Source organism: Rousettus aegyptiacus, unplaced genomic scaffold (genome assembly GCF_014176215.1).
Source record: "Rousettus aegyptiacus isolate mRouAeg1 unplaced genomic scaffold, mRouAeg1.p scaffold_m13_p_7, whole genome shotgun sequence".
NCBI classification, from domain to species: domain Eukaryota; kingdom Metazoa; phylum Chordata; class Mammalia; order Chiroptera; family Pteropodidae; genus Rousettus; species Rousettus aegyptiacus.
This window is the reverse complement of record NW_023416310.1, coordinates 56,028,497-56,043,464: the sequence shown is the minus strand read 5'-3', so window position 1 is coordinate 56,043,464 and position 14,968 is coordinate 56,028,497. Positions and strand designations below refer to the sequence as shown.

General features: G+C 36.1%; 1 protein-coding gene and 1 long non-coding RNA gene across 9 annotated transcripts in view; one reads left to right on the top strand and one right to left on the bottom strand.

Annotated features, from left to right (window-relative positions):
• The window catches only part of DNAH6 (dynein axonemal heavy chain 6), a 233,798-nt gene that overhangs the window by 27,113 nt on the left and 191,717 nt on the right, over positions 1-14,968 (bottom strand). For all 8 annotated transcript variants that reach the window (XM_036224313.1, XM_036224314.1, XM_036224318.1 and 5 more), the window contains 6 exons: positions 11,885-12,045; positions 8,562-8,650; positions 7,616-7,762; positions 6,730-6,868; positions 731-850; positions 52-173 (listed from right to left, as the gene is read on the bottom strand). In XM_036224313.1, coding sequence (XP_036080206.1) covers positions 52-173; positions 731-850; positions 6,730-6,868; positions 7,616-7,762; positions 8,562-8,650; positions 11,885-12,045 — 778 coding nt within the window. The remainder of the gene's footprint in view (positions 1-51; positions 174-730; positions 851-6,729; positions 6,869-7,615; positions 7,763-8,561; positions 8,651-11,884; positions 12,046-14,968) is intronic.
• LOC107506364 overlaps positions 1-14,968 on the top strand; it is a 60,287-nt gene that overhangs the window by 17,656 nt on the left and 27,663 nt on the right. The window contains exon 4 of the long non-coding RNA XR_001595906.2: positions 6,598-6,663. This is a non-coding gene — a long non-coding RNA (uncharacterized LOC107506364). The remainder of the gene's footprint in view (positions 1-6,597; positions 6,664-14,968) is intronic.

Genomic DNA, 14,968 nt, shown 5'->3' with positions numbered 1-14,968 from the left:
CAAGTTTATATGCACAATGCGAATAGGTATTTTAAGTTGAGGGCCACATACCTGAAAAACTAGGTTGGCATTTTCATGCATTCCAAATATTTCTGGGTCATCTATTAAAGGAAGATTCTCAATGTAGTCTTTAAATTCTTGTAGGCTGTCAGCCAACGGTGCAAAATAGATGCCTGTTATTGAAAACGCAGAAAGCAAATAAGTCTTAGATAGACCAGCTTTGTACCGTCAAATTTGGTACTTCCCTGCCTGGTTCAATGGTACCTATAATCAGCTGCCTCACATAGAGACAAGGACTGTTTCCCTCAAGCCCCCATGCTGTGTGCTGTGTTTAGTTCTTTACCTTTTCTTGAGGCCTTAAGCATCTGATTAGTGTCCTAACCTTTCAGATTGACTCCTCCAGAATATTTTAAGATTCTAGACTCCAGGAATGTGTTGCTGAAAGGCATGCCCCGTTAAGGACCTCAAATTTATATAACTTTGAAAACATATTTAGACAAGACGCAACCCATTTTAGAAAAGAAATAATTCAAAGTGGTTAGTGCACAATAAATACCTTTGTGCTGTTACAACCAAACCAGTTTTGAGTGTGAACAAGCATGGGGACAGAGTGAGCATGGGGACTGGGTGGTGAGGACTGGACACGGAGAACCCTTGGATGGAAAACTGACAGATGCTGTCAATAACTTCTTAGAAAAGATCTTTTCTATAATGTTGAAAAGTCACTCACCTGATTCAGAATATTTGTAATTCTCTTCTAATGTTTCCGGAGAAAAAAATCTTTTTAAGATAGTACGAAGACATCTTTGATCCCAGGTATCTGTAACTCTACCACCATATGTAATTTCACCTGAAAAGGAGTTTTGCATTTTAAAACATATTGTTTATTTTTTATTGATATACATGTCCCAATTCTAATAGGTTTATTTATATAAACATTTATTTGGGACTGAAAGTAGAAGTGGCAAAATAGAGTTTCCTTCTATTACCTCCCCAAAAGAGAATAAAAATCAATTTATTAAAAAAGCAGAAAAAAATCTAGTATATGTACTCTACCCTAATTAGTTTTTTTCCAATGACTGAAACTAAAGCCATTGAGCTTTGTTTACATATTTCTTTTTTCTGCCTGTTTTTTTTTTTTTTTTGCTTCGAAATATTGATTTTGAGTCTCTTATTGACTGCAGTGTTCTAAAACATACATACTTTCCATGAAACATTGCTTTTGGTGGGGGGAAGAATGATTAAAATGAAGTGAAAACATTTACAACAAGGTGTCTGAGCTCCATACATACCTTATACATTTTTGATATTAATCTAGAGAGGAAAGATAGATTCAAGGTAAAAGTGACAACTTGCCTCACAAAAATTATGTTACGGGGAATTAAACTTATTGGTATCCTATCTTTCCATAGAGAGCTACTTTCAGCATGCTCTACTGTCATCCCCAAATTACAAGAGTGATATGTATTCTGCATTGGAATGGAATCTACTGCTGATATAATTCTTTGGAAAAATTCCAGATTCATTGCTACAATTAACTATTCAATACTGTAGTGTTCCCAGAAGAAATTTACTGATGATACTGACATTGTCAATTTCTGAATCTTTTAACTGTTAATTCATTCTCATCTCCATCTCTTCCATTATATCAGAAAGAAAGTTTTTTCATTCTTTTTCAAGCTGACAAATTGGTCAAGTGAAAGTTATTTCAGTCTTTGGAATTTCAATAATTTATCTCCTCTAAGATAGCAATGTTCTTCCTGCACCCCCTGTAGGGACACTTATCTTCTCTCTCCTGTTGAAGCACCTCTGGTCAGTCTTGGATAAGCCATTCGGGGAGAGGGGAGGGAAGTAGGTACCAGGGATGACGGTCAAGGAGCTGAGGCCCCCTATTAGCAATTCTAAGAGGGACTGAAGAAGAGATGTTGCTGCATTTCCCTGGGAATATTCTTTGGTCACCTTCTGGGAAGCCTTGGAACACAAAATTGGGTTAAATCTTTGTGATCAGTCCATTTAGCCTTGGCATAACTTGAAGCTGCCCTTGCATCCTTAGAGCTGGATGGAAATGCAAAACTCAGTTTTCTCCAATTACATGATAGTGTCTGAGAAAGGAAGATGGCTGGGGACTCTCAGACTCCAATAGTCAGTCAGCGATGAGAGGAAAGAGTTACCGCAAAGTATATTATTCTAGAAAGAGTTTCAAACTAAAAGTTTCAAACTAAAATATCTGCATTTTGAAAAGAGCACAGAAACATTTTCCTTATAAATCAGCAGACTTTGTGCTTCTCCACTAAGATTTAGCTTTACCCTTTTCTTGGACCACTCCTTGGATCACAAGGAACTCTGCCATCTTGATGCAGGGTAGATGACTCACTTTTAGTCTCACTTTTAGAAAGGAGTCTTCTGGGTTGGTCTTCTCAGGAGAGGGATCTTGGGGAGGGGGTGTCGACCCAGGTCCACCACCTGTCCTGGCACCAGCACCACAGATCCTGTTGTGGTGGGTTCCCCTTCTCTTCCTTTCCAGTTCCCATGGGCTGGCTTGGGGATGGCGCACTACAAACTGGATAAGCTTTGGGTTTGACTTTGTTCTTGCCCACTTTGTCCTTGCCCACTTTCAGATCTATCTCATGGGCTTATGTATTGCTGTAGCCTACACAAAACCTTAATTCTAAATAACTGTCTCATATTTAAAAGCTCCTCAATATTTCTGTTTATTCTCTCCTGTCTGGTCTCCCTTCCCCACCCCCAACCTCATATTGCTAATATCCTCTTGTTCAATCCTTCATTTTGCATTTATTATAGCTTTATAAATTTTGTACCTCTTGCCAGCCTAAAAGACTATAATTGCCATTGCTTATAAGGAAGAGCCAAAACTTATTAACAATACACACGGGTCTTTCAGGATGTGTCCCCAGTTTATCATTTTAGTTTGTGGGAGATAAAGCTCTTTTCTATTGCACAACCCATCTTCATACTATGGTTAAACTCTACTGAACTACTCACGATAACTAGTCATGCCACCCTCAACATTAGGGGCTTTAAGCATCACTTTTCTCTCTGCACAGCGTGCTCTCCAGCCTCCTCTCCTGGTGAGCCCAGCTGCTCAATTGTTGCATCCCTGGTGGAACTTACCCATATTCCTCTAGACAGTGTGAGTGGGTCCTTCTGAATTCCCACAGCATTGTGCATATATTTCTATTTTAGTAATTATCATAATATGTTACAATTTATTCATTATCTCCACTCTCTACCCCATGAATTTTTGGTAGGCAGGAACTATGTTATCTTTGTATTTGTAGCAACTATCATAGTAGTACTAATCAGTATTTTCTGGATTAATCCATAAGTGACTGCCTAAAATTCCATCCTTAGCAAATATCAATCAGCATTGCCTTTTTTACACCTATCTTTTAAAAAGCATCTTTAATGAGCTATAATCTAAAAATCATAACATTCACATGAAATTACATATAAATTAAAATGTGTAATATATGTATTAATATGTAATTAAAATGTATAGTTCACTAGCATTTAGTAAATATGCAAAGTTGTGCAACCATCACAAAAATCTAATTTTAAACATTTTTATCAGTTCCCAAAAGAGATCTTGTACCCATTTCTACATCTGCCCCATGCAACCGCTAATATACTTTCTGTCTGTGTGCAGACTTGGTTTTCCCAGAAATTTTATATTAATGGAATCATGCAACATGGTATTTTGTGTCTGGCTTCTTTTATTTAGCATAAAGTTTTTGAGGCTTAACCATGCTGTAGCATATCTCAGTACTTTATTCCTTTTTATAGCTGAATAATATCTTATTGTTTGGATATACCACATTTTATTCATGCATTCACCAGTCGATAGGCATTCAGGTTGTTTCTACTTCTTGGTTATTATGAATAATGCTGTCATGAACATTGTTTACAAGTTTTTTTGTACGTACATGTTTTCATTTTTCCTGAATATATACACTGAGTAGAATTTTTGGGTTATATGGTAAGTCTATTTAAAAAAATTTCCAGGGGTTGGCTCCACAGTGTAGTGGCTAGTACGTCTGTTTACACACAGAAGGTCCTGGGTTTGTGCCCCAGGTGGAGCCATGGACCATACCCCGGGTGCGCCAGGCCCTGGGTGTGCCAGGCCCCGGGTGCGCCAGAGCCCAAGTATGCTCTGTGAGCGTGTGGGAGGAGATGCCCCGCCTTCAGAGATCCAGTTCTTAAGGGGAGATGGCAACATCTGCAGGTCAGGGATGAAAGTGGGAGGGGAGAATTAAAGAGGGGAAAAAAAATTTCCAAAACAGTGGCACCACTTTACATTGCTACCAGCAATGTATGGGAATTCCAATTTCTCTGTGTCATCATCAACACTTGTTACTATCTGTCTTTTTTATGATAGCCATCCTAGTGGGTATAAAGTTGCTTTAATTTTCATTTTCCTAATTACTGTGAATTTTTTCATGTGATTATTGGGCATTTATATTTCTTTGGTGAAATGTGTATTTGAAACCTCTGCTCATTTTTTTATTACATCATTTTTCTTCTTACTGTTGCGTTGTAAGAATTCTTTACATATTTTTTATACAACTGCTTCATCAGATATATGATTTGCAAATATTTTCTCTCAGTCTGTGGCTTTCCTTTTTCATTTTCTTAATATTTGTTGAAATGCAAAAGTTTTTAATGTTGATAGTCCATTTTATTTTTTTTTCTTTTATTGCTTGTGCTTTTTGCATCATTTAAGGAGTCATTGCCTAATTTAAGATCACAAAGATTTACTTTGCTTTCTTCTAAGAGTTTTACAGTTTTAGCTCTTACAATTAGGTATATTGCTCATTTTGAATTAATTTTTGTGTATAGTGTGAGATAAGGACTCAAATTCATTCTCTTGCAGTTGGATAGCTAATTGTCTCAGAATCAGTTGTTGAAAGACTATCTTCTCCATCATTGTGGATGATTGTCTTGCTACCTTTGTTGAAAATCAGTTGATCATAAATATAAAGGGTTTATTTCTGGATTTGCAGTTCTGTTCCATTGATTTACATGTGTATTCTTATGTCAGTACCACACTATCTTGATTATTGTTGCTTTGCAGAAGTTTTGAAATTGAGAAAAGGAACTCTTCTGATTTTTTTTTTTAAGATTGTTTTTGCTACTTGGAGCCTTTTGCATTTCCATACAAATTTTATGATCAGCTTGCCAATTTCTACAAAATTGCCAGATGAGATTTTGATAGGGATTGTGTTAAATACAAAGATGAGTCTAGGGAATATTGCCATTTTAATAATATTATGTCTCTCATTTTATTCTTTTTGATGTTATTGTGAATGGAAATTTAAAAAAATTTTCTAATTATTCATTGCTAGTGTATAGAAATGCAGTCGATTTTTATGTATAGATCTTATATCCCATACCTTGCTGAACTCATTTGTTACTTCTGCTTGGTGTGTGTATGTGTGCATATGTGTATGTGTGTGAATTTAGACTTTCTTAGAATTTTCTATACACAAGATCATGTCATCTGCATATAAAGACAGGTTTATTTCTTCCATTCTAATCTGGGTGATTTTATTTCTTTTCCTTGTCTAATTTCCCTGGCTAGAACCCTCAAAGACAATGTTGAATACAGAAGTAGTGAGAGTGGATATATCTTCATCTAGTTCCTTTCTATTCTTTTAAAAACATAGTCACTTCCATAGCATTAGAAATTGAGGTAACCTCAAAATTCAAGCGTTCTAGGAGTGGAGGAAGGGAGAAAAAAACTAGGAAGCGGAAAATTCAGGGTGAGTAGAAGTTGCAAGAGAACAAGTCTGTCCATAGTACCATTTTGTTAAGTAATCTCGGCTGCACTGGTGTGGCTGGGGGCAGAAGTATAATGTAGTCTCCCAAATTCCATGCCCACCCCCTCACCCTTGGTCCACCGTGAGGATTAGTTCTCATCCGTTTTCACTGTTGTTTTATTATCCTCTGTTCAAACATGTTCCGAGGTTTCATTTGCCTTTCAAGGCTCTAGATCACCTCACACTTCTCTGCTGTTCTGCTGTTCCACATCTCCCTTATTCACCAGCAAGAACCACCCATTCCCATTCTGTCCCCTTCCAGAGCTCTCTCTGTTCTCCACTTCCCAGTGTAAATCTCTTCAGTATTTGGACCTGTGTGGTCCAAACTGGATCGAATTTTGGCCATAAGATCTCATGTGGCTATGCTATTTGCTAGAAATTGTAATTCCTGAAATATTTCTCCTTTTTTCACAACTACATCTGACTCAACAGGTCTCTACAGTTACTGTTGATATTCTTTTGAATTTAAGAGCACAAAATCTGGAGGCTAGACTGCCTGGGTTTAAATCTTGGCTCCACTACTTGTAAACAGTATGCTTCAGTTTTCTTATGTGTAAAATAGACATATAACAGTCCTCATCTTACAGATTTGTTGTGAAAATTAAATCTGCTAATTCATGAGAAGTACTTAAAATAATTGTCGGTATGTAGTGAGAGCTATATAAGTTTTTGCTATTATTATTTGGAAGAAACATCTGCCCCATTTTTCTATGTGTAAATATTCTTATGATATTCTGATCACGGTCTTATCTTCACAAAGGGAATATCAGAAGTCATCACCACCATCATCAAACACTGGGGAAGACATCATCTTTGTATGGACCAGGTGAGTATAAACCAATAGCTGTGTGTGGTACATAGCCGGATGCCCTTGCCATGTGCGCGTACTGACCGGTTATATAAATCAGTGCATCCCAGGGAATCTTTCCTTCTTGACAGTAAAGGTTGAGGTTCAGTAAAGCGCATTCCCTGTCACTGTCATTAAATTCATAGCAGATATTCCAACCAAGAGGGCCAAACTTTTTTCTCTCCTGGAATGGAAAATGAAAACAGTCTTAAATAAAATTTGTTAAAATTAGTTTTGTATAAAATATTGAAAATGAAAAGGTTTTTATAGAAGTTAGGCAGCCTCGTTCTGTAAAATCAGTTAAAGTCACACAGTTCCACTCCAGCTAGGCTTTCACTTTCGCTCCCATTAAACAAGGAGCACCTCTTCATCTAGTACTGGCCCCTCTCCAATATTTCTAAAAGAAAATTTGATATTACTGGAAATGTGATAAACCTGTCAAAGAACATTTGTTCTTCCTGGTAAAATAAAATGTTTCCTCATCAAAATAGGTAAAAAAAAAAAAAACTCAACTACAGTCTTATGTTATAAAAATACTAACACTAATCATCCTTCTGGTGGAGAAAGCTATCCCCTACTGTTCTAAGGAGACTGCTCATCGTTCAGGCTCTTCAGTCATGCCGTGTTGTTCTGGCTACATACACATTTAGCTGAGATCAGTTTTGAGCTTCTGAGTTTGACCTACTGCATTCATTCAGGTGATGGTGTTTTGTAGCAAGATCAGAATAAAGCAGGAAGGCGAGGCTGTGAGGTATTGAGGCCAGGGGAGCACAGAGATCAGCAACCGAGTTAAAACTACATAGGTTCAGACACAGAATGAGGCCCTCAGTGTTTCACAATGCTATTTGTAAGCTTTCATCTAATTCTCACTTTTTAAAATTTTAACAAAACACACTTTCTTGTTTCTATTAAAAAGCAGAACTGAGTGTACCTGGATTATTGCATGAAAGAAACAAATGCCAAATATTATTTGTCTCCATTTTCTTCCAAGGATATTTTCTTCAAAAAATGAAGGCATCATTTCAGTAAATGCTCGTCTGATATTCGCACGTAAGCCTTTTGGAGGCTCATTGGTTACCTGGATTTAGATGGAACATACGTGGCAGAAAGGGTGATTTTATAGATTTGCATTATTTCTGAATAACATTTATAAACTGAAACCATTGAGAAAATGTAGATAACCAATGCCCATGGGACATTCCTGGAATGTTGGTGCCTACTCTGTGTCTTGCTCAGCCTCAGTCTTGGGAGAACAGAGCCTGGTAGGGTCAGACCTACAGTGAGTGGGTAAACCACCTGCACAAGAACCTCAGATACTTCCATTTGGTGTCTATTTTTCCAAACATGTGCCAGAAAGTATGTTCAGGTCTTCTGCAGTGGATCTTCCAATGATCCCATCATGGGGCATAATTCACACTTTGCCTTGATGCCATGGGGTAGGACGAGGCGGGGGGTAGGGGAAGAGGCTTCCCTAGTGATTGATCATTCCCGGGTGAACATATGCAAAGGCTTCTCACATACTGGAAACTTCTGGCACTGAAATTCAGAAATCTGTAGGTCTTCCTGTCTCTCAAATGCTGAAACATTCCCTTAACTTTGGGAGGGATTCTGTTCTCAACACTCTGCACCCTTGACATTTTCGGTAGAGAGTAAGAGGGTAAGAGTTGAATGTATCAGGACTAGGGAATACAAGGATGGGCAGTGCCTTGGGAAACTGTTTCCCTGCTCACTATCAGATGAAGAGATACCCCCATCTCTCCACCTGGGTCTCACAGACATTGACAAGGTCCTGCATGGGATCTGAGCTCCTTGGATCTGTTGGGTGAACACTCTGAGGCCAATCACTCCACATTGTTCCAATCATGTGCATACATTACCTTGACAGAATTTTGAAGAACTGTAACAGGAAATGTATTACTAGGCATGGAACTTAAAAAAAGTCGAAAACTGTCCTTGATAATAACATCTGTTTAAAAAACAAAAAGACAAAACAATAGAAAAAGAAAATGCTTCGGTCTTAATAACACTTTTCTGTAAGAAGTAATTATTATAGGGTAGCAAAAATTGCTGTAAGCTCTATTTATAGACTAGTTTATCTACTTTAAGTATACTGTAAAATGGTCTAAAATGGAGATGGGGAATCACAGGTATCATCCAAGGATTATTTCCACCCCCCCCCCATGGTACAAAAGTATTTAATAAGGGCCACGTCAGTACAGAAAACATAACCTATACCTCATTCTTTCAATTTTGAAAAACAGTAACAGGAAATGTTATAGAATTGGCATGGAACTTAAAATTTATTATTCCATAGCCCACCCTTTACAGAATTGCTAAGTGAAAAGTTAGCACAGATTCTTATTTTTACTTAAAAAAAATCCAAGGTACATATTGGGAATTGAATTGCTATGTTTTTTTTTTTCTTTTTTCTTTTTTTTTTTAGAGATGTGACCATTATTGACCATGTTTTCTGGTCAATAATGTTCTGTCAAACATTAAGCCAAGGTATTAAGTCAAAGCAGACAGATGGCCAGCAAAGCTGTTTGCTGTTTTCTATTCCTGCCAAGCTAGACCAGTAGAACACTGCCTTGGTAAGAAGATTTTGACAGGAAGAAGGAATTGCAGAGTTCTTACCCCAACAGAAGACCTAATGAACTGATTTTTACAGACCAGGTTTTAAGCAAGCCTGCACAAACACTAAACACACTAGAAGAAAAGGGCACCTTTTAGTTTCCTCCCAGCATAAGCACACATTCATTGGTGCCCTGTAAAATAGGAACACCGACATAGAAAGAATTTTTGCTTTCATAGCAGTAACAACTGAAAAACACACAGAGTATAATACTTTGATCACTAAGTAAGTAATATGGAAGTTCCAAGATTATATCCGCTAGATTAGCCTGAGTGTTCACTTTTCAAAGTATTTTTTCAAAAATGCTTCAAAAAGAGTTCTAGAAACGGGGGGACTACATCAAGACCAGCAGAAGACATAATGATACAAGGACTAAAAATTTAAGACTGGGAGTTGATTTTCACACGTAGCTTTTAGATAAAGGACATGTTTCTCAGTTGATTCCTACAGCCAAGACGAGCTTTGATAACAGGAGCTCCAGAAATCTCAAGACAGGCTGCTGGCTTGAGTAACACCCTAGATAAATCCTCCCAAATAGTCAAGAACGACTTTCTTGGCATTGATTTTTAAGTACACATATATTATGGTGTTTCTCCAACATGCCAGACTTGCCCTCTCCCTGGGCTTTTGTACTAGCTATTCCTTCTGTCTAGAATGTTCTTCCTTTGATTTCTTCACTTTCTTCAAGTCTTAGTCAAATGTTACCTTCTCAACGAGGTCTACCCAGACTATACCATTTAAAATTGCTAGCTATCCTTTCTTCCTACCTGCATTTCATCCTGATCTTTCTGATTCTCCTTACTTTCCTATTAGATGGTTTTTTTTTTTCATGCAGTTTTATTGCCTCTCTACCTTCATAGAAAATAAGCTCGATGAGGGAAGATAGTTCTTCTCATACTTGTTCTCTTATAATTGCTAAAACATCAAGACCTTAACTTTCATAGATATCATAGAAGTTTAGAGCTGGAATGGAACCTTAGAAATCTTCTTAGTATGGGACTTCTAGCAACTAAGCGATACAGTCAATTTTATAGTTGGGGAAACTGAGGCCTAGAGTGGAGCTGTAATATGTACAGTTAGGAAGTCGTGGGGGCAGAACTCCACTTGGTCTTAAAATTTCAAGTCCAGAGTTTTTGTTTCTTTTTATCCTTTGTTCATTTTCTCTTTACAGCTTAGTACTTGAATGTATTTTATTTTATACTAGTTCAAGTTAAACATCAGAACTCAAATGTTTAAGTTAATAATTGATTGTAACAAGGGCCAGAGGAGGATTTTTCTATCCACTTAAGCTTTACTGAGCTGCGATCACTTAAAACCCATCAATAACTGCTGCTGGCTTCCATAGCCACCCACCCTTGAAGAACTGGCACATGCACTTATCCTGGTCATCATGAAACTTAACCCCATCTTCATATTCTGAAGGTTCATGTAGTACCACTGCTTTTTAGAAGCATTCCCTAGCATTTTTCCTTAATTACAATCCTAATCATCAGGATCCCTAAACAGTAGTGAAGGCCTTCTTGTCATTTTTCTTTAATCATTTAAATAGAATTAAGCCACAGGCTCGACTGGAAGCAGGTCATCTTTTAGCTGCACTGCAGAAGAGTGGAAAGAGTGGGGATTCTGGATAGTAGATTCAAATGACTCTTTATCCTTGTTAGCAGCAGCTTGCAGAAGGCATGGTAAGGGGGAACCAGGAAGTGAGAGGTCTTTAGGAGAAGGGTGTGAAGCTGGCAATCAGAGCAGGGTGGCCACTCTGTAAATGAGCAGCTCTTTACCTTAATAGGTAAGTAAAGTCACTTGCAAGACCAGTAGAATAACCTTCACCTTCCCAGAAAGCTTTCTGTGGTCAGGGCACAAAGGAAGACCCCAGAGAGAGGGCTCTGGATATCCTACGTAGGTGGTTCTCTCCCATGGCCTCCTGGCAGAGCAGTGAAATGGGGGGCCTACCTTGTTTATTACCAATATCGTAGCTCCTATGGTTTCAATTATTTTTATACTAACATTTAAAAATAAATAGATTCTAACTCTACTTCTTATTTCTTTGCAACCCATTATACTTTCTTGAGTAAGAAAAAATAAAGTGATATTATAATTAGTGGTAGCTATTATGAATAATACTGGGCATACCTGGGGGGTGGGGTGGTGTGTGGCCATGAGGCACAATGTGATGGTTAGTTGTCATGTGAGTTACAGAGGTTACAAAGTGGTAAAACACTACTTCTCTCATTCTATAGTGAAAGGTTTAATTTCCTTCTTTGTCTTAAGTTCATGTTTCTATTTCTTGTCATGCCTATATAAAATCTATTTTGACTTAAAAAGGCTTCCAAATGAAAGCGACATGAAACAGAAATGACCCAGTGGATTGAACTCTCAACCTGGAGTTTGAAGACCTTTTTTTTGGATCTGAGCTGTGTAACTTAACTAAATCTCTCTACGTCTCAAATTTCTTCTCTTTACTATGGGAAAATACAATGGCTACAATAAATATTTATTATAAGAATTGGATTCAACAAGAAAGTCTATATAAAATGGTATTATTATGCAAATGTTACGAGTTCAACATACTTGAATCTGTGAAGGTTTTAATTAGCTCTTCCATTGCCAACATCCAAGAAACAGCAAGATGACAGTTTTGCAAAAATACCCAATTTCCTAATTTCATTGCATCTTTGATCATTCTTTCAGCAATGGGTCCTTGTCCTTGCCCCAGTGAAATTGATTGCACCCTGAATTAAACAACAACAAAATGCTGTTTAATGGTTTTTTAAGCAATGCAATTATTAAGAAATTTAAATAACAGATTGTTGCCTGGAACTAGTACACATTTAAAATCCTCAGTCTGATAGATGTACAGATGTTTTTTTCTTGTTTTTTAAAAAACATTTTAACTATAACACGCATACAAAAAAGTGCAAAAAACCAAACATATTGCTCTATGAATTATTACAAATGAACATCTGTGGTTGAGAAGAGAACTTCGCCAACACTCCGGATACATCGATGCTCCTTTCTACTCCAATTCTTTCTCCTGACTTCCAACACAATAAATCAGTTTTTAAAAACTTTAAAAAACTTAAAGTTTAACATATATATAGAAAAAGCACACAAATCATTCATGTATGGCTTACTGGATTCTCCCAAGGCGAAAATACACATGTACCACCACTTAGGACAAAAAAAAGAACCAGCATCCTCCTAATTAGTATCCTTCTTCATTCTCAAGGGTAACAACTATTTTGAATTCTAACACCATAGTTTAATTTTGCTTGTTTTTGAATTTTATATAAATGGAATCTTAGAGTATATGCATTTTGTATTTGGTCTATTTCAATCAACATTATTTCTTTAGATTAATTTATATTATTGTGTGTTATTGTGTTAATTTTTATTGCTGTATAATATTCTACTGTGTGATTACACTGTAGTTTATTCATCTATTCTTCTCCTGATGGACATTTGGTTTATTGGTTCTTGGCTATTGCATACAATGCTGCAATAAGCATTCTCAAACATGTCTTTGGGTATACATGTGCACTCCATTTTGTGTATATTCCTAGGAGTGGAACTGCTGTTTGACAGAGTATGTGCATGTTTAACTTTTTATAATGTGAAAATGTTTTCCAAAGTGATGCCATCATTCCACACTGCTACCAGTAGTAGATGAGAGTACATGTTTCTCTACATCTTTGCTAACATGTGGCAAATATATAGTGGTATTTCATCGAAGTTTTAAATTGTTTCCCCTTTTCATAGGTTTATTTATTGGCCATTTGGTTATTCGCTTTTATATCTCCCCTTCTTCTCCCCTTTCTTCTATTGGGTCACCTACCTATCTTTTTCTTTTTGATTTCTAAGTGTTCTCTTTTTATTGTCACCATAGTTTTGCCTTTTCCAGAATGACATATAGTTGTAATCATACAGTATATAAACCTTTCGGATTGGTTTCTTTCACTTAGTAATATGTGTTTAAAGTTCCTCTGTCTCTTATCATGGCTTGATAGCTCCTTTCTTTTTAGCACTGACTAATACTTTATTGTACCATATTTTATTTATACATTCGCCTACTGAAGGACATCTTGGTCGCTTCCAAGATGGCAATTATGAAAAAGGCTGCTACAAACATCCGTGTGCAGGTTTTTTTTGTGAATATAAGTTTTCAACTCCTTGGGTAAATCCTAAGGAGTATGAATGCTAGATAGAATGATAAGAGTGTGTTTAGTTTTTTAAGAAAACACCAAAGTGTCTTCAAAGTGGCTATACCATTTTGCATTTCCACCAGCAATGAATGAGAGTTCTTATTGTTATTATATGGTAATACCATTGATTTTTATGTCTTGTGACCTTGTTCAACCCATTAAAAATTTTTAAAAATACCTTTAGCAGAGTAAAAGAATATCCTATTTCTGGTTTTATCTTTCTAAGAAATGATTTCCAGATTCTTAGTTTACTAGGACATTTTTTTTTCCATGAACCATGATGAATTTTAACAATTGCTTTTTCTGTATCTGTTAAGATAGTTTTCTCCTTTACTTAAAGAGTTTTCTCCCTTAATCTTTTAAAGAGGTGAATTACATTAATTTATTTTCAATATTTTAACCATCCTTGCATTGCCGGAATAAATTCCGAATTCTGAGAAGGTTTTAAATAATGAATTCAATTAAAAAATATTGGTCTATTTAGATACTGTAATCATTCTTATTCGTTATCTAAATTATAATATATTCATAAAATTGCATACAATACAATATAGCCTTTCAAATGAATATACTGGAATTATGTATGTCAATATGGATGAGTCATACAAACTAATACTGAGCAAAAAAAGTTGCAGAAAAGATAAATAATATTAGAGAAGTAGGATAAAATGTGCAAAATTTTAAAACATGTTATTTAGAAATTCATATTTTTATAATAACAGTATAAAGAAAGGTAAGTAAATTATATTAAATCCTGGATAGCAGTGACCTTGAAAAGTGAAGGTTGAGTAATGAGAGAGAAGTGAACAGGGAGAGGCACACTGTAGGTTCAGATCATGTAGATGATATTTTATTTCTTAAGCTGGGTTGTGGGTACATGGATACTTATATTGGCTTTAACTTTTGTATGTTTTAAATATTTTACGGCAACTATTAAAGGCAAAAGAATTCAAGATAACAATCAGAAAATGGGGAAGGATATTAACAGATAGTTAATGTATGCTAAGTTCTTGCTGTATTCAGGAGGAAAAAGGAAGTACAGAATAACTGTATTATTGCCTTAGAAAGTTTTGTGGTTGAATGGACATGTTGGAATTTTAAGGGACGGTATTAAAATAACAGTAATCTATAGCTTCCAAACCAGCAGAAAGACAAAAAATGTATAATGCAATATTCTAACCTAACATTAGATAGGAAAGAAGAAGAAAAATAAATTCGAAGATAAAACATAGTAAACCAAGAAGTCAAACCAAAGAGTCCTAATTCATCCAAATACCTAAATAAATGTAAATGTATCACCTGTGCAAAGATAAAAATGTCAAATTGGATTTTCATAAAATCATTAAACTATATGCTACTTAGTTTACAACACAAAAATAGGACCAAGAGGTAGAAAATAAAGAGATGCAAAAGATACTCTATGCAAATACTAAACCAAAGCAAGCTGTCAACA